This window comes from Phalacrocorax aristotelis, chromosome 4, assembly GCF_949628215.1.
Source record: "Phalacrocorax aristotelis chromosome 4, bGulAri2.1, whole genome shotgun sequence".
In the NCBI taxonomy this organism is placed as follows: domain Eukaryota; kingdom Metazoa; phylum Chordata; class Aves; order Suliformes; family Phalacrocoracidae; genus Phalacrocorax; species Phalacrocorax aristotelis.
The window spans coordinates 25645502-25669745 of NC_134279.1; the positions used below are offsets into that span (position 1 = coordinate 25645502).

At 41.3% G+C, this 24244-nt stretch overlaps 2 protein-coding genes across 7 annotated transcripts; both read right to left on the minus strand.

Annotated features, from left to right (window-relative positions):
- Positions 1 to 1195: 1195 nt before the first annotated feature.
- On the minus strand, positions 1196 to 13587 carry RRH (retinal pigment epithelium-derived rhodopsin homolog). 4 transcript variants are annotated; one of them, XM_075090663.1, is made up of 8 exons: positions 12455 to 12675; positions 12057 to 12230; positions 5894 to 6084; positions 4144 to 4243; positions 3283 to 3436; positions 2752 to 2920; positions 2246 to 2424; positions 1196 to 1301 (listed from the first exon to the last, which is right to left on the minus strand). In XM_075090663.1, exons 2-8 carry the CDS (start codon positions 12160 to 12162, stop codon positions 1196 to 1198), a joined length of 1005 nt encoding a protein of 334 aa, XP_074946764.1. In that variant the 5' UTR covers positions 12163 to 12230; positions 12455 to 12675. The 4 variants fall into 4 exon arrangements, with proteins under 4 accessions (XP_074946764.1, XP_074946762.1, XP_074946763.1 ...); XM_075090661.1 differs by lacking the exons at positions 12057 to 12230; positions 12455 to 12675 and adding an exon at positions 13161 to 13587; XM_075090662.1 differs by lacking the exon at positions 12455 to 12675 and having other exon boundaries at positions 12057 to 12320.
- A 531-nt stretch (positions 13588 to 14118) lies between these two features.
- GAR1 (GAR1 ribonucleoprotein) lies at positions 14119 to 24237 on the minus strand. Of its 3 annotated transcripts, none has more exons than XM_075090668.1 (7): positions 24055 to 24237; positions 22913 to 23121; positions 22678 to 22832; positions 21138 to 21197; positions 20588 to 20723; positions 19555 to 19650; positions 14119 to 19208 (listed from the first exon to the last, which is right to left on the minus strand). In XM_075090668.1, the coding sequence occupies exons 2-7, from the start codon at positions 23106 to 23108 to the stop codon at positions 19195 to 19197; spliced, it is 657 nt and encodes a 218-aa protein (XP_074946769.1). In that variant the 5' UTR covers positions 23109 to 23121; positions 24055 to 24237; the 3' UTR covers positions 14119 to 19194. The 3 variants fall into 3 exon arrangements, with proteins under 3 accessions (XP_074946769.1, XP_074946768.1, XP_074946766.1); XM_075090667.1 differs by having other exon boundaries at positions 24021 to 24237; XM_075090665.1 differs by lacking the exon at positions 24055 to 24237 and adding an exon at positions 23310 to 23702.
- Between the last annotated feature and the right edge of the window lie 7 nt (positions 24238 to 24244).

A 24244-nucleotide genomic window follows, 5' to 3' on the forward strand; every position in this document is an offset into this window, starting at 1 on the left:
CTATTTTAATACATAGCTTGTAGGGTTAGTATGTAGTAAAATATCTCTTTGCTCCTTCTAAGAGGCAATGCATTAGTTACTGTCCATTAAGTGTTCCAAGGTTCCTGAAGGAAATCTAGTACAGCATGAGGATATTGCATGGCACGTTCTTTAATACTAAAAGTTAAAAGGAAGCCTAGATTCAAGAGCTTTAAAAAAAATCCTGTAAAAACAGGTTTTTAAAAAAAAAAAATTATTTAAAATAAGTTACACACTGCAAAGCCAAACTTCAGATGCATGCGTACATGATGACAGAAGATCTTCATTCTCAGAAGCTGAGAATCATACACAGTTATCTTTTCCATCCTGAATAAATCCATTGGTCACATTGCCAAAGGCATTTTTTTTAAATTACACAACAGACGTATATAACTGTGAGATTGACTTAGAAATTATGATAAATGACCATAAATATTTACTGGGTTTTATATGCCTCCCACATGTCAAGCTTTCAGGTGCATTTTGTCTCGTTTTTAGGATTTGCTGTGCAGTCACAAGCACTAGAAATGTACTACTACTAAAACAAAAGCTGTCTTTCCTACAAATTCATTTGGTTGTGTGAGCCAAAACTTTAAAAATACATTAAATATCCTGAAACTCCTTCAAAATCCTAAAAGCTGATAACGGGTTCTGTAGGGTTTGGGTAGATACTTTGATACCTTAACATATTCACAGAAACAGAACTTTGCAAAGTATATCAACATGGACACTCGGTATAGAAATATATTCACACAGAGAGAATCCAGAATATTTCAAGTCTGGAAAATTTTCAAGGGAAGTTGAGGGAAAGTAATTCATTAAAGGAATTACAGGTGCAAAATCTATGTTACTGAACCGAAGCGCTTCCTGCTTCAGTCTCTCCCTGCCCCTGTGTCACCCTGTCGAACCCTGTAAGAGTCACAGTGACCACTTCACTAGTCTTTTTTGTTTAGGGCAGGCATATTGAGCCAATAAACCTCACTCTCAAAAACTAAAGTCTTAGTGTTTTTTGTCTTTTTGTCTGCTTAACGTATCTAAAAAGATTACTGTGATCAACGGAAAATAGCTGGCTGGGGTAGATTATTATTACAAAAGATTAATCTTCCAAAAGATCAATTAATTTTAACCCAGGTTTCACTCCTTTCCATGTAACTTGTGCAGGCAAATGACACGAGTTCTATGATGTCAGTGCACTTTGAGATACACTCATGGGCAAGGCATTGTTTATAGTTATCTCTTGTCTTGTCTGACACCGAACCATTGCCAGCATTGCCCTCCGAAACCTGCAAAGGACAAGAAAGGGAAACGAGAAAGATCATTAGCTGGAGAACCAAATACAGAGAAAAACTGGGTAAGCTGGCCTTAAGTATTACAACCGTTTTGAATTTTAGTAAAACTTACTTAATAAAAAATAGCGTATTTGGAAATCAAAAGGACCTGAGTCTTTTTCACTTCCATGTACAGGAGTAACTCAGTTAAAATCAGTGTTTCTTCTACCACAGGGGTCACAGTAGCTTTTGCTTATCCCAAGACAGGGCATAGCCATGACAAAGATGAACTTACAGAATGGGGAAAAAACGAGATGGTTTTTCATTGACTCAGCAGGATCAGGGAAGTTCACCTAGACAGAGATCACAGGCTCTGCTTCTAGGTTGGTAGCAGAGAAAGGAAGGATGCCTCTTTGCTAAACCCAGTTCTCAGTCATTGGCACGGGCTTGATTAGAGCATTTGATATGCTTGCTCAAAACAGAATAGGCTTAGTTTATTTACTTTAACAAAAAGTGTCAATTCATCCTCATCAGTCAGAATATGACACATCCCATCACACATCCTTGCTTGACACATCAAGCAAGGAAATCTACAGAAGCGGCACGTCATTAAGCTACCACACATTTTGGCCACAGTCATTAAAACCAGTCTACTGCTGACACAACCCAAATTCTGTAATGAGTCCCTTTGAAATTCTCTTTGTGGTTTCTCAAAACTGTCTTACAAAAGCTTTGTTAATGTGTTCTCAAAAATCTTTACCAATTCAGTATGTTCTGATGATGATCAAAACAATTTCTTTTAGACTTTCTTGTCCAAAAGGTCATCTTTGGTAAGTCAACAGTGGCTTACCCTTTGATCTCTTTGCTAATCAGTTTGTGATATTTTATGGATGATCCTTCTATAGTTAGATGATAGCTAAAATCATGAAGTAGGCTGGTACTAAATTAGGATCACTTACTTTTTGTTTGCAATTACATAAATGCAGGGATTATAGAACGTGGAAGATTTTGCAAATAAAGGAGCTATGATGGCCATCGCAGGAGAAATTTTCTTTGGGTCTCCAAAGGAAGACCATAAACACACAATAGAATATGGAGACCATGCCACCAAGAACATTACAATCATCACAACAGACATCTGTGAAACAAGAGGAAGAAACACATAAGCAGTATTACCTGAAGATGAAGACCTCACAACCCAACCTCAAAAGCAGATGCACCTGTGTGAAAATAGAGCTATCCAGAACATTCACACTGTTCCCAGCCTTCAAAGTAGCTATTCATTTGGAAAGAGTGTTAGACCAAAAACAAAGAATCTAGTGTTATAAGTCAAGATGAGAGGTTTCACCAAGGAAACAGGGGAGTCTAGGCAACAGAAATGCTTAAAAGGCTACACTGTTCCTTTGCCCCAAGACTTTAACACAAAAGAACATGCTTAAAATAAAACATCCCTCATTTACCATACCTTTGTCACATCTGCTTGGTCAGACCAATCTATGTTGATGCTCTCCAGGCAGTTACTGCTGGCATATTTTTTCATTGTCCGGGAAACATTGTAGTAACAGTAAAACATGAGTGTTAAGGGTACAACAAAATTAACAGCAATTACACTCATTGTGTAGGAAACAAAGGACCTGATAAGACAGAAAAACAAAATACAGACACTTACAAAGAGCTATCCAGGAAAATTTACTAAAGAATTTGATATTTTGAATTGATTATGAAATTCTAAAACAAGCTTTTGAAGAATGAGGAAAATGTTCTTCAGCTTCGATTTTTGTTTAGCAACTACAAGCCTTGCAGTTTTCAAGCATGGCTCAATTCCTACGCTTTTTCTAGACTTGCTCTGTATTATTTCCACTGTTTTTAAATTATTTTTACAAATTAGGCTACATACTTCAGGAAGAAGAAGTTGTGCTCATATAGTGGTGAATTAAATAATCTTAGCCTTCAGTGAGACAGCAAATTTAAAAGAAAGCGTGAAAGGGGATCTTACACATCATTTTTCCTCCAATTTACTGTGCATGTTGCTCCAGTTGGATCCGGAGCGTAGCTAGCCCAGCCTACAGCAGGCATGGAAGCCCAAAAGACTGCATTTATCCAAGCAGCAAGGATCAGAGTGGCATAGCTACGGGTAGTCATTCTTCTTCCTGTGGCCAAGCACATACAATCACAAAAAGTTGTCACCTTTTGCCTCCTTCCAGTGTTGAACTTGGAATGACAAGTTGTTTCTAGCAAGCACATACCCGGTTAATAGTGATCTTTTCAAAGGCCTATACTCCTGAACACTGTAGCATGCCTGTTTCATACTGCTGAACAACATCTCAAACTTTCCAGCCTTAAATGCCACTTGAATACCATCACCCATTCCAACTCACAGCATACAGGCAATACCTGATCCTAAACCCCATGCCAAAAGGCTGATTATACAACTGTGCATTCAAGCACATCTTTGCATGACTGCAGGGGAAGGAGTTCACTGTTACAATATAGCTGTAACAGAGCAGAGAGAAACACACCCCGTACAGTGTTGGCACAACACTAGAGGCACACACCAGTTTGACAGAGGTCAAAACCTCCCACAGGTAGAGGCTTTTCATGTGCTACTGTAGAGATGTGGCCCTCCAAAGACTGGAAACAGCAGTGAAAACACAACTTAAAAACAGAAAGCCTAACTGTGGAACTTTCACTTTCACAAGCAGTACCATCCATGCCAACTAGATAACTTAACCAACCACTGTAGGATCATGCCCTAAATTTAAATTATGCCCAGCACTGTAATTATAAAGTAAATTCAATTAGACTCTTATTTCATAGAAGCCCAACAGTGAATAAATTTTGACCATAAGAACGGTACCTATATCAGGCCTGCAGATTGTCAGATAGCGGTCAACTGCAACAACCGTGAGCAAACCAATACTCGCCATCCCAAAAAAGATATTTAAGGCAGCATAGATCTGAAATTAAAACAAACAAACAAACAAACAAAACCCTTTCTGAGAAAACTTTCAAAGGTACAAGAACAAATTTGTGGACTCAAAGGCACTATGATACATCACATTCAGTCAGTGTTCTCTTCCATAAGCAAGGTACTGAAGGAACTAACTCAATGCAGGCGATATGGAGCTGGCTCATTTAAAATTAAACGTTTCAAAAGCAACCTGCTTGTGTGCACATCAGAAACCCTGAAGACAGTAGTCTAAAAAGCAAACAAACACCATACTTCAACAAGCAAATTTTGAGACTCAGAGATAAAGAGTTTGGAGGTTGGGGGGGGGTGGTGGTGGTGCTTCAATTAGTCTTCAATATATGTTAAAGAAACCTGAAGAGCATTTGATTAATCAAAAAAGTTATGGCTTTAGCAAATGTGAAGTCCTGAATAGTCACTCTGTCCTCTGTTGTATAACTACACTTATTTCACAGATATGGTACACTGATTTTTCCCCATCGGCCCCCATTTTCACATGGGTCAGATGTACTGCACAGAGTGTCATATGCTATAATCCCTACATGCTCCAAACGCATCTGCCCAGTCATCCCATGGGCAGCCTGACCAGGAAGGGTGACTGGGAGGGCTGTTACCACTGGTACCCCAGAAACAGAAGAGCCCTGTGCCAGGCCACATGCCACCAGCAATTATAATAGAACATGACATTCAGCCATCTCAGTTCACAGGGCTGATTTGGTTTAGGTTGACATGAGTTGTGCTTCAAGTGATCTTAACTCCCAAAGCATTGTTAGCGAGATTTCACATCATCTTCAACCCACTACAAGTCAGTCTAGATCCAAAAATGTTAAAAGTGAGGCTTCCTGTCAAACAGTGACTGAATGTTGAGCTTGAAATAACTTGTGTTCTCAGGCAAGTAATGTCAGATTGTTATAAACGTCCATTATACAAAGGTACAAAAATGTATAGTGTTGCTAATATTTTCCTTGAGTCACATTTTCAGCATACACTTTCACATCAGTACTCATTTTCCTGGACACTTAAGCCCAACAGTCTCTTAAAAAAGCAGATTTAAATCACAGTACACAGTGAGCAAAGGGCACCACCTCTCTGCTATGGAAGTACAATTTTTCAGCCAGTCTCTTTTTAAAAATAGACAGCTATTAAAACTAGGCTAAATCTTTAACAGAGGCCAATAGCTTTGCAGGCCTTCATTTTGGATATCTTAATAGTGACACCCAAAAGAATATGTATTTGCCAAGCAGAACTCATTAAGATCTGTTAGGTTCATCATCAAAACAGTAGCCACAGCCAAAGCCTTTTAACTATCAAATAAGTCAACAAATGTGCACATGCTACTATGACCTTCTTCATTTGGAGATTTCATTCCCTAAGCCTTCTTAAAGCTACTTTAGAATCTCTAAAATATAAGGTTACATTTTAATGTTTTCAGATTATAAATACAAGTTTGCAATGAAATTCACATTAAATCCTATATCCAGAAATTGTTGACATTACAGAACATCAGCTTCAGGACTACAGTCAAACTTTGTACCTCCATCTTATCTCTTTAAAAAAATGAGTATCAGGTAGAGCTACTACTTATTTCTCAGTTTCATCTTAAGTGCTCAAAACTTTCTCTCTGACCAAATTGCAATACCTGGCATCCAGTATATCCAAATTTCCAGCTTCCATGCAGGTCTGAGGCAGCAGACATGGGGTAACCAATGCCACTAACGCCAATGTCAGTAAAAGCCAAGTTGATAATAATTGCGTTGGTCGCTGTCCGAAGCTCTTTGTACTTAACAAAGATGCCTAACACAACAATGTTACTGAAAATGCTTATCACTCCTGTAAAAACAGAACAAGGGAATCTTTACAAAAGATACACCCAGCCAGTAACATACATGTAGAACAAAACACAGCCTATTGTAATATCTAAGTCCTAAACAAGTTTTACTTTCAGTCAAGTGCAATTTTGCAAAGGGGACAGACACCTGAAAAGGAGAGAAAAGCTTTTCCAATTAGGTAACTTTCACTTGGATTCAGTAAGGGCCAAAAGTAGAATGTTTTGCTGAACCTGGGACTTCTGATGCAATGACAACAAGCTTAGCAGAAATTCAAAAGCATCTAGGATTACAATTCAAATGTTCCAGCCACCAAGTGCAGTGCTCTCTTCCATGGCAAAAAAGAATGCAGCTTGGTGACTGGCAAAAAAAAGAAGGGCTTATGACGCACCTGATCTAGCAGAAGGCCCCTGCCACCACCTGAGATCTTCCTTTCTCAGTGGAGAGTTTCCACTGTGCATTCAGACAATAATCCTGGGCAAAAGGAATCAGAAGCTTTGACTTTGCTACCACTATCCTAGCCAGACTAACTCCCCTCGCTGCTCATGAGGGCCCAGTTCTTTGCAAACATCCGAGTTGGCTCAGGTTGCTGCAGACTGTATTTTCTAAGCCTTGTCAGGCAGTCTGGATGACCCGCACAGCCTGCCACAGTGGCGTGGCTGTGCCCGCACCACAGCTATTTCCTCCACCTGACAAGTTCCAGGGCTGTGTCACAGCCACAGTAAAAGTCCAGCTCTGCACTGAACTTGATCCTGCCTCACTAACCTGTGTATTTTTAAACCTCTTTGGTCTGGCTTGACTCAAACTGTGTCTGAAGTCTATTAGGCAACACAAGAAATGGCCAGTCGATAATGAGTTGCAATAAAGAAATACAGCACTGGAGCTAAAACGTACATTCTCCTCTCCTCATGTCCAATCCCTCTGCAATTTGCCTTGGACTTAATGCTCTTCAAGGTGCCCAGGACACTCTCTTTAGGATCCTGTGTATCAGCAAGCTTTTTCTGACCCTAGCCACTTATATTAAAACACCCAGATTCTCCTTTTCTCCTGCTATTCCTCCTTCCCAGCCAAATCCTACTGCATGGCTCTTGGAGTGAGTTTACATGGCACTCCCACAAAACTGGGGGGAGTATGGTGGGGTGGGTGTTGTGGTTTTATTCTCTTCAACTCTAGCCTGTTGAAGAGATACCCGGACCAAACTCCCATCCTCTAAACTTTTACTCATCCACTGTTAATACAAGCTATTAATAAACAGCTAATGAGGTTAAAAACTCCCCCTTGCACCTCAGTAGACTCACAGCCCTTATCAATAAAATGGAGAATTCCAACATGCTCAAACACAGCCATTAAGAAAATAACTTGTAAATGTTGACAGGAGTTTATAAGCTGTTCACAGATTCCCTAGTGTGGCACAGCTGTTACAGTATCTCTGAACCAAATCCTAAACTTACAAATGTTTATATAGCCTGGGCACCTTAAATTACAAGTGCAGAGTGGAATGTTATTTTGGTAAAAGTCTAACAACATATTGTCCGTGGAAATGTCGCTTAGAATTTTATCAGATCTGAAGCATAATTCTGTAAGGAGCTTGAGTGAATGGCTGACATACTGAATGTGGATTTCCAAAAGCAGACCCATCTTCTTCCACAGTCACTGCCCATTCTGCTCCAGTCCCCTGGCATCACCTTCACTGATGGGATTTCTGCTCGTCTATTGGCTCCACCAAAAACCTGACACACACAGCTTATCTTTTGCTGACATGCCTCTGTGGAAAGGGCAATAAGTTTTTAAAGTATTATACAATGTTCTTCTGTCCCCGTCACTGTCAATGCTGCAGCACAGAGTTAAAAATCTCTAACATCGGGTTACCATCAGACTACAAACACGCTGCACTTAAAACAATAAACTCAAATCAGCAGGGTTAGAAAACCTGAGGGCAAGAATCAATGTCAAGCACTTCAGCTCCACAGCTGAATCTTGAAGACTTCAACTGGTATCGATACGGAAACTCCTTCAAACCATGCAAAGTTGTGTGGACTCCATCATTGGCAGCCCACAGGAACCCATTCCATAGATTTATAACTACCAGCACACACGCCAGTGCATCAAACTGAGGCAGACATTTCTGGAGTCAAATACACATCAGAAGTACCATCTGAACCACTATGCTCAGCAAGAGCTATGTTACTTCCATGACAGATATGAAAAAGGGCAGAAGGAAAGCCAGTGCGATCATAATTACATAAAAACATAACAAAGGTGGTGCTTAGGATAACGGACACTAGGGACAACACCAACTCTTCACTTTTAAATTGAGTTTCTCAATAACAGTTACATAAATTGGTACCTTTTCTATTACACTTGAAGCTCACATAAGGAGTTTCACTGCAACATTTTATTAATCAGTTACGATCTCCTTCATTACAGAAACAGATCTTAACAGAGTCAATAATTTTAAAATCAAATGAGGCAAAATTGTAACTAATTCTTAGCTATCTCTCTTTCCATTGTCTTTTAAAACCACCAAGCATGTCTGTTCTCAGGTGCAAGTCTCCTGCTCAGTACATAAAAATTACACTACAGATGATGTTGGAGGTGCCTAGCCACACAGATGCCATCAGCTACCACATTCATATATTCACACATTTCAGGAATGCCACTGTGATGCTATGAGCCCCTAAAATGAACAAAAGCAGGGAGCTGGGGATCTGATCTGAAACAAACACCATAGTGAACGCACTCCCAGTGCCAGTTCTGTCAGCTCTCCCGTTGACAGGTAGCATGTCATCTCTTGGGAGAGAGAAAGCAAAATAGAATTACAAGCTTATAAAACAGTACAGGCTTCTTATGAAGCATGTTTTAACAGATATTACAGCTACCAAGAATGAAATCAGAAACACAACAGGACTGTAAACTCATATCCTCAGGGTGAGGGAAGGATCCTGTTAGACATGCTTAAATTTAGTACTTCAGAGCCCAACCTTAAAATAAAGGGGGGGAGCGGGGGAGGGAACCAAACTAAACCAAAACAGGGAAGAGAAAGTGAGAATTGCTAAGCCTATATTTATTAAAAATTTTACCACCACTAAAACAAATCAATAATAGAGCCAAAAAAAATGTTCTGGGGAACAACATGTAAGAAAGAAGATGGATTCCATCTTGAACAAAGTAAAAACAAATACCATGCAGATTCAAGAAATGCTCTCTTCCCTCTTTCCGAGAATCAGGGCAAGTAGAACAACGTTTCCCCAGGCAGCAGCAGCTAAGCAGCACCCATTAGAAGAGCAGCAAAGCTGGCAAAGGGTCTAGAGCACAAGTGTTATGAGGAGTGGCTGAGGGAGCTGGGGTTGTTCAGCCTGGAGAAAAAAGGAGGCTCAGGGGAGACTATATCGCTCTCTACAACTACCTGAAAGGAGGTTGTAGTGAGGTGGAGGTCAGTCTTTTCTCCCAACCAGCAATATCACAAGAGGAAATGTCCTCAAGTTGCACCAGGTGGTGTTTAGATTGGATACTAGGAAAAATTTCTTTACCAAAAGGGCTGTCAAGCATTGGACCAGGCTGCCCAGGCAAGCGGTTGAGTCACCATCCCTGGAGGCGTTCAAAAAATGTGTAGATGTGGTGCTTAGGGACATGGTTTAGTGGTGGACTTGGCAGTGTTAGGTTTATGGTTGGACTCAATGTTCTTAAAGGTCTTTTCCAACCTAAATGATTCTATGATTTCTTAGAGGACAGGGAGTGCAGACCAAGCCCAAGACTTTCAGTAACCTGAAATCATCAACTGGGACAAACTCATGTGATTCAGAAAAAGCACATGGATGCTGCCACTTGGCCTGTGAAACATCTTAGGTTTAGACTTTTCCCATATTTCTTCAATTAAACTTTGTAGTTATGTGAAAATGAAGATAAAAACCTCATGACCTGATCAAGAGCAGGAGAATTTATTTTCCATCTTCCCAGGGAAGCAATGAAAACTAAATGCAGACCAAATGCAACCACAAGCCCTAACAGAGTTAAGCAAGACACACAGGTAGTAGCATCAAAACAATGAAAGTTAGGTCTGTGAATAACATAGAATTTACTTTTCCAGTTAGCGTTTTAAAATTATACCAGAGCATCACACCATTATAAGCTGAAGGATATTCATGCGGCAATACTGCATTCTGCAGCCTGAGTATTCTGCAGCCTGAGTATCGCTGTTGTCATCACTAAAATTAATATACTGACCACTATTGTAGAATGCAATACTCCCTTCTCAGAAAACGAAGCAATTATTTTCAAGAGAAAGAAGCATTCGAACTTTTTAAAAAGCAGCATAATGATGAACACTGTACCTTGTATTTCATTCTTATTCTTAGACATCTGCTTATTAACACAGCTTAAATTTTTCAGATGTGAGATTTGCTGTGGTAAGGCATTTGCAAAGCAATCAATCATACTTGCAAAGAAGTTATAGACCTCACTGTCAAAAACATTCCTCATTAAGAAAACAAAGTCTAAGCTACAGGTGAAAGATTTACTAGGCTCCCCTAATTAAAACAACAAAAGAAATCCCCCCCCAAAAAAAACAACCCCAAACCCAGAAATGAAAAAAAACCAAAGTGCAAAGTAATCCAACTTCTTTTTTTTTTGTTTTTAAAGACATTTAATTTCCATGCAAGATTAAGAAAGAAAAGCTGGGTTGATTCTGGCTAATCCTACTGATCACCTACGATAGCTTCGATCCCTAACACCAGGTGGTCAAACTATCTGAATAGACCACCTTGTTACATACAGTGTAATCAATTTTAATTAAACTATAGCAATATCATACATATTTGCAGCACCTAATAGATCTAGTTACCTGCAAATAGCGTGGTAGTACTGCGGAGTGTATCTAGCCTTCCAACACTTGACTATCGTCCATCTCTACAGCTTCTTAACAAGTCTACTGATCTGTGCAGCTGTTCTATCAATTTCTCTGAAAATCTGAAATAAATTATTGCCTTTGCATTCAAAAATACACTCTTTACCAGAACAGCAATTTGATACCCACCACTTCAAACAGATATGCGAAGTAAAATGTGACCATCAGCAATACTATTTCATATAAACCCGAAGTACATTAATATTTTAAAGTATTTTAAAAAACTAATTATAACAGTAAATGTATGGTACAGTCTACGAATAAAGTATAAACTGATTTAATTTTCCATAATAAAGGCATAGAAGGACTAATTTTAAACACAGTGGGTTTCAGTTTTTGGACAGGTTGATATTTCATTGCTATAGCACTCAATGCTTCAGAAAAACATTACCGAAGCAGTTGTGATTATAACAATGAGAAAGTTTCCAAGGGAAAAAAGAAGTCCATAATCATTCAAGTTTAGCCAAAGGCCACTGCAGTCACAAAGAACGAACACGATGTCAAGACTTCCAGAGTGCTTTTTCTAACATGTGTCATCGGTGAAAAATACAGCCGCAACTGGAGTCTGCTCTTCTCTGATTAATGACCAGCCCCCTCCAAGTCACATTCCAACCCTTCCCCTCGCATCCCCCTAACAGACACACGCTCACATGCTCAGACTACACATATATTGCTACAAACATGTGGCCCAGGAGAAATCTGAAGATAGCTTCAAGCACATCACAGAAAAATGCAAGATGTGACAGCTATGCCCTATTTTTATCTCTTTTGCAAGCTGGCAGAAATTAATTCTTACTCTCGTCTATAATTACATATCAACAAAATATATTTTTCAAGACACAACCTGCCTTCAAATATAGAGCGGAAAACTTAGATGTTTCTACACACTTCAGATGTTTCTGCACATTTCAGGCAGCCTGCTGATTGCTAACTTGTCAGTAAACTATGGAGGAAAGCCATCAGACATTTGTGTAATACAAACCAAAATACCATCACTGTTACTATACAAAATGAGCATTCCGATCTACAGTTCTATTTTAAAAAGTTACACAACAATTTGCCAATGCCCATACCTGCTGTTATTAAGTAAGCTGCAACTATGTTGTGCTCTGTCTGTGTAAAGGCTGAATGAGCTTCATTGTCACTTTCCGAGGAATTGGATGAATCATTCCAATGCATTTTGGACAAAGGAGACTGTCGCCTACCCTCTGCAATAATTCATCGAGACGACGAAACAGTACAAAACCCTGCCAGGCAAATTCTTTCATTATTCAACAGACTCACTGAACAATTAAAAAAAGGGGGGCAGGGGGGAGTTCTCCCCACCATTGACAGCCTCCAAGCACGATTTAATTGGACTAAAGTGCAAAGAAGTTTACACTCCCCATCTATGCAGGAGATTGTTAATTAAAACAAAGAGCAGCACAGAACCGAGTACATTTTCAACAGTACGCTTAAATTTCATTCTTACCGCTAAAGAGATTAACTGTCACATGCCCCCAAAATTTTTCCTTTAAACCTCTTGTGCAATGCTTCGGAAACCTCAACAAAAGTTGGCTCGGGTCAGTCGGTCACCACAGCCTGGTTTGGAATTAATTCCCATCATCACAGCAAACACACAAAACCGTGACACAACATAAAGACACAAATGTCAACTTCTTTAAAAAGCAGGCTACGCTTACTGTAAAGTACATCCCTTTAAATCGTTAAAGACCTACTTCTTCAAGATTCTTCATTCGATTTAAACTCTCGAGCTGACACAGACACAAGAACACAGTCCAGCATTTTCTAAAGTGAAGCATGACTTTCAGAAAACTCCATTGCTACATTTCTAAAATAGACTGGTCTATGGAAAACGGTTGTTGAATACACCTTACAAGTCTGAACACCCTCCCGCTCCCAAACACACACACGTAAGCTTACTTGGGCAAATTTTCAAAAGCGTGTTACTGAGCAGAAAATTATTAGGCATTTTCCAAAGCCTTGAGCAGCAGAAGCTCATGTTTTCTTCTCTTCAGTGCAAGCGAGACAATTCTTTACACCTAAGTAAAGACCTTTTACAAAACCCTGCATAAATACTAGCTGCAATAAACCCTTGCCAAAAGAGCTTATATGCAGTATCAGTACAACAGTCAAAGAAAGTGTCTCCCACTAGTTCCCCTTCATACAGTTTTTACCTCCAGTTTCGTACTCATACTGGGTATAAAAGTGACAAGGATAAGCAACCAGTGGTTCTTCAGTTATGCTTGGTTCACAGGCAGCTGAAGCAGGCTCCCAGCTAGGGCTGTGTCTTCTGAGCAGCAATAAGGGAGTAGTGACACAGGTGGTTTTGAGGAATATTGCCATCATATAGAATGGAAGTATACCTGAAGAGCTCTCCCTTCTCTAACCCATTAAATACTCCTAGAGCATTCCCTCCCACTCCTCAGCTTTCCAAAAGAGACATCCTGCATCTTTCACCCAGCTGAACCAAAAGGTAAGAAAATTTTTATATAGAACTTGTGCAGTCACAACATTTAGTCATCATTGCTACAATCACGTGTCACAGTTCTACCAGCAAGCATTTTCTTTAATGCCACAGATCTACACTCACTCTTACTGTTCTCAGGGTACTTTTATTATTATGGTATTTTTTCCTGTCAGAAGAAGATTAGGCAGGAACAGAGTGGGTGGGTTCTGAAAGGAAAGATGATCTGTTTGGCAAAGAAGCCACTTCCCTAGTACCCCACAGTCCTGCCTCGAAAGATAGAAGCACGGTGATAATTTGATATCTTTGCTTTCCTCCCCTGAAACTTTGGCAAGATTTTCAAAAGCATCTCAGATCTTGCAGCTTCCTCAGAAGTCAGAGCTTGCAATGCGGAATGTCTCAGAAAAGCAAAGCATTACTATTTTTACTCAGAGAGGATTCCAGACTTGGAGTATCAGATAATGAGACTATACAGATTTTATATGTACTTGTTGGTTAAAACACAGGTTTCTAATACGTGCAGTCCATCCTACGTACCACCATGTTGTCTCTGCCTCCTCTTCTCTTAAATGTGGCTAATTTTACAGCAACAGGAATTGAGACAAAAAAGTCAAAATTAAAGGCAGACCTTACTTATCATTAATCTAAAAGTATTTTTTCTAGAACACTGCAGTTCATAAAACATTTAATATTGAAGTATAGATATAATCCAGAAAGTTGGAACCACAGTTCCTAAGCCAGATAAAATATGGCTTACCACACTGCTTTTTAATACAGGCATAAGAAAAAATAGAAAGCAAATCCTCTGGCTGTTTTTATCCTCCAATAACAGATAGTATTACATATTACTAGTGTCAGAGGGGCACTTTATAATCTCAAGTGATGCTTTTCCTTCCCACTTGTCCCAGATCAGTAGCAATTTCTATTTAAGTCCATTCTTCAATTTGTAGGTATCTGTACAGATATGGGGCAATGCAAAACTCACTACAGGGTTTAGCAAGTTTCTTTCAGTTATTTGTAAAGTATATTTCAATCTACAAGTGATGAGAGTAGCGAAACTTACCGTTTGCATTTTAAAAAATTTAACAATTAAAAACCAAAACAAAACCTTTCTCCTACTTTCAGTGGTGACCACACTAAAAAAACCAAACCCAAAACAAACCCTCCCACGTTTATTACCCACGTCACCACTAGAGGGCTCTATAAGCCAGAACTTCCCTTTAGTCTTATTTTCACAAACAGATGCAAATGGTTCGAACCCAATGGAAAACAAATCAATTACTTTTTTTTCCTCCCTCACAGAGGCTCTTATTAGATTTAAACTGTTGATTAGAAAAGTTTGACTCTAAACTGAAGAGGTTTTCAGCTGACTGAAGAAAACACCCTGAAAAGCATGACTCCACAAAGCTTTCTACTTGCCAAACTTCATGCAGCAGCTATGCTTTTTTAAAGAAGACAATGCTTCGCACAACTGCAGATAACTTTGCACCACTATGCATGTGACTAACCAGCACTGCTTCAGGCAACCATTCATAATTTCATGTCAGTGCTAGAGAGAACCCTTTCTGTTCTACAACAGCCTGTGCTGCAGACATACGTTAAAATATCCCAATTATTTTTTGCACTTCATCAAATTTCTCTGTCAAAGTTACACAGCAAATCTATGAGCTATACCGAACCATCCTATCCCGGCAACTATAGAGAACACAAGGAGAAAAAACATCCCTCCAAGAAGGAATGCAGGAGCACTAAAGCCATTCTCAACTGATAACAATTTCAGCTTTACAATACACGTCCATGTATTACCCTGTTTAGCAAGGATTTAGATCCCACACAGAAAAAACATAAAACCAGAATTTTAGCGTGGCAAAGACAAAAGGGTCAAGGTCTTTAAGCACCTTTAAGCAACCTGATCTTACTGATTTACCAGCTGTCATTTTCAGAATCAGCTGAAAGTCGGACCCTGTGTCTGGGTCAAATACCGCAGTGGCTAACACATGCACTTGCGACCACATTTTGAAAACGGGTCTTGGTCGTTGAACGCTCTGCCCCTGCTGACAGCGAGCATGTGCAGACATGGACAAGTAGACAAGGCAACAGGCAGGTGACACCACTATGGCTGTGTCCTGGACGGGAAGCCAAGTGCTCTGGGGTGCACTGAAGCCAACCTTCTTCCAGAGCTTCGGAGGAATATTGCAGGACAGCAACCCGCTTTGTGCTGCTGGCATGGGAGGCACGTGGGAAGCTCTTTAGATGGCCCAGCTGTTTGCCCCAAAGGCTGCCAGTGAGGGGAAATCCAGGGAACACCAAACCGTCACTGAGAGCCCGCACTGACACTAACATGTTCCCCCCACCCCTCTTGCTGCAGTGTGACTCTTTCTCCCCCAGACACTACAGCTACTTGAACCTTCTGTTTCTGCCGCCATACCTACTTCTGTCAGGGTGCTGGTGAGCCCACCTTTCCTGTTCTCTGCATAAAAATCCTAGGATATCTGTAAGCACATATATACAACTTGAACACTTCACTTACTAGGATCAGGAGCAGTGACAGAATCACAGACAGGATTTGACTACTGCAGCATTACACTGCAGAACAAGACATTTTGTCTTATTTTAAGACACTGATTTTTTACCTATTACAGTTTGCAACTACTTGCATTAGGAGGGCAGGGTCACGCCACGGCACAGAGGAGACAACGCAGAACAGAGACTGGGTGGGCCCTGCCACAACCAAACACAATTACCCCCAGAATGGGGAAGGAAAAGCAAAACAAAGGCATCACCACATGGCAGACGTGTCCAGATGCTGCTTCCTCATATAGCAGCTCATTTCACATCCAATCACTAAGATTGTTCTTCCATCAGCATCTGAACGTCCTACAACCTCCACAAAGATCTAAATTTCCTCTGGATATTTGTGTTAATCCTATCTAACATTGTTTGTAGGCATAGGGCATGCCATAATGCTCCTCATGCACTCCTTAGCTGGGACAGCAATCCCGTTCCCTAAAATCAAGAGGCTGAACTCCCCTCTAGAGCTGCAGTGGATATTGTTCTTTAACCCCTCCGCACACAGACGTAGAAGTCTTTGCTTTGGCCTTGCAATGGCTTCAGGCTGACTCACTGCTCCATCTGCTGTGGGATTCAAAGCATACGCTTCTTGTCCAAGGCTGCAAGACAGTACTTCACACAATTGAAAGATCAGCTGTCATGTCACAAAATTTAAAGGTGATGGCAGTACACTCTTCTTCCGATATCCTGGCAAAAAGTATGTTCCTGAAGCATGCAGTGAGAATAGTGAAGCAGAGTATGATGTTGGGTGTAAGACTGAGGACTGTGTTATGTTAGTCTTCCAAAGCCAGAAAAATAAGGAAAGATCTAAGTCAGCTACCCACAAGTAGCTACTGAAGCACCACTAAGGAAATACAGCACGGCAGATGATACAATTACAAATATGACAAAAGTGATGACAAGTCCAGCTTCACTGCAGGTTGGCATTGTTCAACTGCAATGCGGTATGCCAGAGATGCAACGACTGGCATAGGATTTTGTCTAAAGGGCAATTCTACGATGCCTCAAGTCAGAGCCCTAAGTCATTTAGGCCTAGCAATACACAGCAACACAAGTCTAAACATTTTCAGAGGTCTGGATACCAGGAAAATAATCGGTATTCCTCAACTCCTGATTGTGCTGCAGTTGAACAGTAGACTCAGCTGCTTCTCACAAAGGCAGCTCTAGCAGAAATTCCAACTTTTTGTGGTTTTTTTTTTTTAAGGTGAAAAATGTTTTTACCTATTACAGAATCACACAGAATCCCAGAATCCCAGGTTGGAAGGGACCTCAGAGATCATCTAGGCCAACCTTTCTAGGAAGAGCACAGTCTAGACAAGATGGCCCAGCACCCTGTCCAGACAACTCTTGAAGGTGTCCAATGTGGCTGAGTCAACCACTTCCCTGGGGAGATTATTCCAATGGGTGACTGTCCTCACTGTGAAAAATTTCCCTCTTGTGTCCAACTGGAATCTGCCCAAGAGCAACTTGTGGCCATTCCCCCTTGTCCTCTCCATGTGACTCCTTGTGAAAAGGGAGTCTCCATCTTCTTTGTAGCTGCCCCTTAAGTACTGGTACGTGGTGATGAGATCCCCTCTGAGCCTCCTTTTCTCAAGGCTGAATAATCCCATCTCTCCCAGCCTATCCTCGTATGGCAGCTTCCCAGTCCTTTGATCATCTTGGTGGCCCTTCCTCTGGACCCCTTCCAGCCTGTCCACATCCTTTTTGTATAGAGGGATGTACTTCTATATGCATAGGGTAGAGATTACCCTATGCAGCGCCTGTTCAGACTTAACTGAATTCCTGCACATTTGTTTTGCTAACTTGTTTCAAGTTTTGTTCCAGAGACTATTCAAACTAAGTCACATTCGTTAACACGACCAGTAACTGTCCAGTCCTGGTGCTGACAATTTACCTGTTTCCTTTTGTTAAGCAGAAGGCTAACATAACTCATTTGCCTGTTACTGCATTCATTAATTAAAACATATAACAATACAAACAATTCTGAAATGTACTTCTTTCCACATTGAACAAGATGTTTAAAATACATTCACGTAGATTATTCTACGGATCCCTTTTCAAAAGTGCTTGGTATGAGAGTCTGTGAATGGACTCCTGGCTCTGGGATGAAATCCAGGGAGATTCTACTTCTCTATTCTTATTTTATTTCCAAAGTTAAAGAGCAGAGAGATATCCTGTTCTCCTCCACCCTTAGGAAGAGACAGTTACTAGCTCTTCAACACTCCTGATAATGGATCTAATTAAAGAGACCAAAGACTTGTGCAGATTTTTTTCATGTCTTTTTTAAGCAATACTTAACTGAAAGCACCACGTGCAGAGGAGCCCTATGATGGGCTATCTAATCTTAAGCCCTACACAAGCCCAGAGCACCACAGAGGTGCACTGCCAGGACATTAAAACCTCAAGAGAAGCAGACTAAGGGGGAGGTGGGGACAGCTAAAAATCCTTAGCAATTTTAGTATCAGTATAATTAGATACAATTAGGTGACATAAGAATAGTATTAACCTTGTCTTAGCCATTAGATAGCTTCTAAGAAGAACATGTCTTAATGCCTTTGGCCTTCATTGAGATTTATATGGAAAAATCCACAGAACATACTTTGCTATCCTCCTTTCCTTTTATACATTATTATGTATAAAAAAATTCTATGAACACAGAATTTTGAAGTTTAGTTTGTATAAAAAGCTTCATGAAGGTTGTTTAAACAGCATGTCCACTTTGCAGCCACCCAGAGGATTCAATATAAAAAGAGGATGAGAGCTAGGGATCAGTCACACGTAGGTAACAGGTTCACACTGACGTATGTGCATGTAGTGAACCCGTAGGGTTTTTCTGAAAAAACATTTCAACTGATTTTTTGCTCCAAGCTCCAACATGAAGTCAAGCTTTCACTACGTCACTTGTCAGAAACAAACAGTTTAAGAATAACATTGAATCCTGGCTTAGTAACAGAAGTTCAAGTATTTTCTGAGCAGTCTTCAGTTCTTCGCCTAGGGCTAGCTCTCCTCATGTGTTCATCAACAGTCAGTAAGTATAAAAAAAGTTATCGTTTTACAGTTTCAAGTTCTTTACAAAAAGAACTTCTTCAGGGTCCTTTACAAAAATTTCTCCTTGTTCTTCACTTCTGCAGATGATACGGTAAGACAGCAGGGAGATGGTCATGGCTCCATTTTTAAAATCCTTTTCCTATTTTAAGAGGGAAGAAAAATACACCAAACAATTCACATCTTAGATGAATTTAAAGCAAATAAATTATATACACAACACTAAATGAGTTGATGGAATAAAATAATTTTTCGCCATTATCTGTTCTCACAGTCCTTTTTGAATGCAAAAGACTAGCAAGGTCTTACATAAGCATCAAAAAATGCAGGACACTGTGCTTTGGTTTATGCAAGCTACTGCGACGCACAGAAACCTTTTGCAGGAAATGACAAACATCAATAAGAGATTGAAAAAATACAACACTGTGTTTAAGTTTTAGAAATCAGGAGCCATTCTTATTTCTGAAATGTAAAAACCACACACTCACCCCGAAAGCCTCCTCCACCACCTCTTCCTCCTCTGAATCCTCCTCCTCCTCCACCTCTTCCTCCTCTGAACCCTCCTCTTCCTCCTCCAAATCCTCCTAAACGTAGGAAAAAAAATACATTTTGAGAAGCATATGAATTCTTTGTTATGCACAACAACTTCTTTCACCGACAGCTTCTGAGAGGAAAAGAACAACAACAACAAAATAGCAGCTGGCAATTGCTGGACAGTTACTAGGTCAATTACCAGCACCTTGTCTCTTCTAGGGACCATCTGCAGCATTTTAGGTATTGTTTAATATCTGATATACAATGTCCAAAATACTAAAGACACTAACAAAACTCCATGATAGACTTCTTTCATGGGAGCAAAAAAATCAATTACAACTATTAATTGTTAATTCATTACAAGGCAACAGAGCATTAAAACAAGCAAAACAAAAAGCTGTGAAACACTCGTGTGGTGCTGCGAAGGGGCAGGGTAGGGAGAAGGGGCAAGAAACTGCAATGTTGGAAAAAATGAACTTCAGCTTTAACTGAGGAGTATATTGCAGATGATGTTCAAAAAGCAAAGAAGGATGAGAGCTACCAGGCCATTCACCCCTCTCTCAAAACACTGTATTTCAAGTATTTTGTCCAAACTAGATTTTTAGAACATACTAAAACCAAAGCTTTCACTGACAGTTTTGAGTGTGTATTATCTACAACCTTTTAGCAAAAGTTTGCTTAACAGTCATGCTTCCTGCCTTTGTTACAAATCAGGTTACTGTCCTCCCCATGCTTGGGAGCTGTTACTTAGCTAGCTAGAGAAGCCTAGGTCTTGCCATTGGAAAGGTATCACTGCCTCTTCCATTGAGTCATCACACAGAAATCTGCATAACATTTTTTCTTTGCAATACAACTGTTCATATTCAAGTACTCAACTGCAGCTTTACAAAAAAAAAAAGCAAACAAACAAAAAACCAAACCTAAACCAACCAAAAATCCCACACCAAAAATCCCAACATTCTGCAGCATCCATTCTTGGGATCTTACCTCTACCACCGCCTCTTCCTCCTCCACGTCCACCACCACGTCCTCCTCTACCACCTCCTCTGGGAGCACCTTTTTCTCCAGGGGGCCTTGGCAAAAACCTCTGAAGGGGTAGCAGCTTTGCTGGATCAATGTAAAACTGTAGGAAGAGAGTTCCATTAGGCTTTGGAAATACCAAGGCTAAAGAGCGCATTAATATCTCCATTTACAAATGTCCAAAATTTGGTCTTAACCCTTTATGTCAAACTGTCCTCTGCAAACAGCCAAATAAAGAAAGCACGCAAGAAAAAAATGACAGTGTTATAAAGTTATTAAAATATAGACGGTATCTGCGCGAGTTTCATTTGTTACATCTTTTTTTGCAGGGCGGGGAAAAGGAAGAACGTGGCTGATACAAAAGTGGAATGAAGAGGAAATGAATACTTACGTTTACAAAGGACAACTAGCTTTTAAAGTTAATAAAAACTTAATACAGCTTTTCTTATCTGATTACATAGAGTAGATTCATCTAACTGATGACATACAGTAGAATTCTGTTACTAGATTGGCTAACCTTTTGCATTTTTTTAAATGAAGAGGCTTTCATGTTCTCAGACAGTTTCACTGAAAAGTACTGTTAGTTTCTTTAAGGAATACAGCAGGAATGAACACTAGAAATTGTGATTTTTATTATATGAAAGGCACATTCAGACATTTTCTAAATTAGTATTTTATAAATGAAGCTAAACATCACCGCCACAAAAAATTACAATTAAAAGATCAGGAGAAATTATCCCCAGTTTTTCTCAGGTTTTTTTCATATTTATAAATATGGAATTTTGCAGTAAAATAGTTTTTTCCTTCTATGTATTAAGGCATAAGGAAGAACATATCATTGGAAAGAGTACATAGAAAAATAGTAAAGAAACAAATTTGTCTAGCAAGAGATGACCCCTTCAGCCCCAGGGTGACCTCAAAGTTTATCTGCAACAATTTACGTGCTGCAGGGGCTCTGCTAGTGCTGCTGCTGCTGGGTGGTACGACTGCCTGGCTGTGGAAAGACAAGACCCAGCAGGGTCTGCTGGACCAACCACATGCCCAGCCTCACCCCACAGCGAGGTGGCAGACACTCTCTGTAACTCCACACACAGTCTTGCACAAATCCTTCAGCTCTCCAGTATGCAAGGACCTTGGTATGTGGCTCCGAAGATCAAAAAGAGCTGCTGGCCAACTGCGCTTAATTAAAACTCAAGACTGAGTGGAGAAGCAAGGGAACTGCAAAATCCAGTAACATGGTTTTTTTAGTATGTTATTGCAGGAAGAAAACAAGTTTCTGAAATTCACATAATTCTGATACAAAAAGTAAACCTGCAAGTTAATAATTCAGAGCGTGAGAGTGATTTAAACCTGCACATTTTACTTCACATTTAATGTGGGAGAGGAAAATGCATGCAGCGAGTTACTGATGCTCAGCCAACCAACACAGGCTAAGCCTTACCACCATGTTACAAGGTTACTCCCTGAGTCATCCCGCTTTTATCACGGACTCTGTCAGCCTGGGAGCGAGAAAAGAATGGACCCAGTACCCCTGTCTCAACAACCTTGCTTTGCAAGAGGATGCCCTAGCACAAGCCCACTTTTATTGGCAGTTTAAGTAACAAGCTGGACGATGAGCAAAGGATGTCCTAGCAGAACTCACCTTTATAACTAAGTATAAGCTGGAGCGTGATCAAGGTCCCCTAAGCACAAAAAAAGCCCCCTCCCTTGATCCAACCCTGTTATGAATAAGTAACCTATAGCAGAAAATTTTGTCAGGTAGCTAGAAAAAGTAACATCTCAAACCTCCACAGATCCAAAAGGCATCTGCCAGTACTGGCACTGACCGAAAACCTCTGCCTGACATAAAGTACTCCATCATATTGAAAAATCTTTACGACAGGCACTTAATGTGAGTAAGGCACCTACTGACACCAACACTTGCAGCTAGACTTGTGACTGTTCACATCTAACTGGTAGTCAAGCCTTGAACTATTTTAAAATCCTACAGAAATTCCATTTAATAATGAGCCTTTAAAAAGCAAATATTGTACATCACACATTTTTTTGAAGGATACAAAATCTCTCAGCTGTCCGAAGATTTCATCCACTTTGCCAATCTGTTCCTTATTATCCAAGTACACTGGGGCATTGAAATAAGGCACCTTGTTTTCTTCTGTTTTACATTTACAAACAATGTCATCTTCACACGGATGCATGAACTCTCCCAATACTGAAATAAAGAACAAACAAGCTAAAGATCTGGAGGAGCCATTCTAAATTAAGTAAACATAATCTCTTCAAGTAACTTACAAACTACCCTTTCTGGAGGCCCCTGGTCATATCCGCCTCTGTTGAAGCCTCCTCGTCCACCTCCCCGTCCAAAGCCACCTCGTCCACCACGATTAAAGCCACCTCTGTCACCGCCGCCACCTCCACGATTGAAGCCACCTCCTCTTCCTCCTCCACCTCCTCTTCCTCCTCCACCTCCTCTTCCTCGAAACGACATTCTCTACTACCTCCTAAATTATAAACATAAATTAGTCGTTTAAGATGTAAGAGATACCTCACATTTGATTTGTACAAATTAAACCCTCCAGACAGCCTTGTTTGTTCATTTAATGGCTAGCCACTTCAGTTCTCACTGAAGGCACGCAGGCACGGGAAGAATCGGGTTTACACCTACGAAGTCACCCACTGCAACGCCTACCTGTAAAAAGCGACTAGCAGCGATGGCAAGTTTTTCACTCCTAGGTACGAGGGCTGGACGTGGTGCTCTCCGGCCCCGGGAGGAGGGCGGGCAACCCGGGAAGGGCAATCCCCGCGCTCCCGGAACCCGCCGACGGCCCGGCCCGGCGCTCCCTCAGGGCTGCCACCGGCCCGTCCGCAGGGCGGGCCGGGCACTGAGGAGCGGTCCAACGGCCGCGAACGGCTCTGCTCCCTTCCCCGCGTGCCCCCACACGCGGCTCGAGCCCGACCTCCTCGCACGTGGCCTGCCTCCACGTGCGCGCCGTCCGCCCCGCCGTCCGTCCCGCCGCCACCGGCCGCTTCCGTCAGCAGCGTGCACCACCACCGGGCAGCCGCCCACGCCGCCGGAAACCAGGCAGCCTGCCGTAAATGAAACGGCCCCCCCCCCCGACCGGCACTGTCGCAAAAGGAGCACAACGCCCGTCATCATCCGTCCCAAGCGAGCGGTCGGGGAGGGAGGCTGGGCCGAGCCTGGCCGGGCCGGGCCTGGCGCGGCTCCGGTTGCCCTGGATTTGGGTCCGAGTGGAGCGGCGCGATGGGCCGCCACCCGCGGCGGGTGGGCGCTGACCGGCTGCGCTGCCAGGAGGGAGCGATGGCCGCCCCCTGCCAGCCCCTCCCCCCCCCCCCCCGGCGGGTTCCCTTCAGAAGAGGACTGCAAGCATTTGTCAAATACCTGAAAATTCTCTGTACAAATTGTGTAAAATGACCTTGTAATCCAGCTGAGTATATGACAGGCGTCGCACGGATATGAGTGTTCCCCTGACCCTCTTTCCATATATGCGAGGACACATATATCTCTTGTACGAAACCACACTTATCTTTCCCAGTAACCGGGCAAAGACGGTCGCCTACGACCAGCAGAACCGGCGTGGTGATGCGATCCGCCTCCTCTGGAGA

What these genes read in the sequence shown, in the direction of transcription:
- RRH (XM_075090661.1), bottom strand. Translation starts at nt 13,332, where the DNA reads ATGATGGCAATATTCCTCAAAACCACCTGTGTCACTACTCCCTTATTG. An exon ending in AATCTGCAGGCCTGATATAG is followed by an intron (nt 3,437 to 4,143) that starts GTACCGTTCTTA and finishes GCTTGGCCACAG; the next exon opens with GAAGAAGAATGACTACCCGT. An exon ending in ACCAAGCAGATGTGACAAAG is followed by an intron (nt 2,425 to 2,751) that starts GTATGGTAAATG and finishes CTTGTTTCACAG; the next exon opens with ATGTCTGTTGTGATGATTGT.
- GAR1 (XM_075090668.1), bottom strand. Translation starts at nt 23,108, where the DNA reads ATGTCGTTTCGAGGAAGAGGAGGTGGAGGAGGAAGAGGAGGTGGAGGA. An exon ending in TCGGACAGCTGAGAGATTTT is followed by an intron (nt 21,198 to 22,677) that starts GTATCCTTCAAA and finishes AGAAACTAACAG; the next exon opens with TACTTTTCAGTGAAACTGTC. An exon ending in AGGAAGAGGCGGTGGTAGAG is followed by an intron (nt 19,651 to 20,587) that starts GTAAGATCCCAA and finishes TCCTACGTTTAG; the next exon opens with GAGGATTTGGAGGAGGAAGA.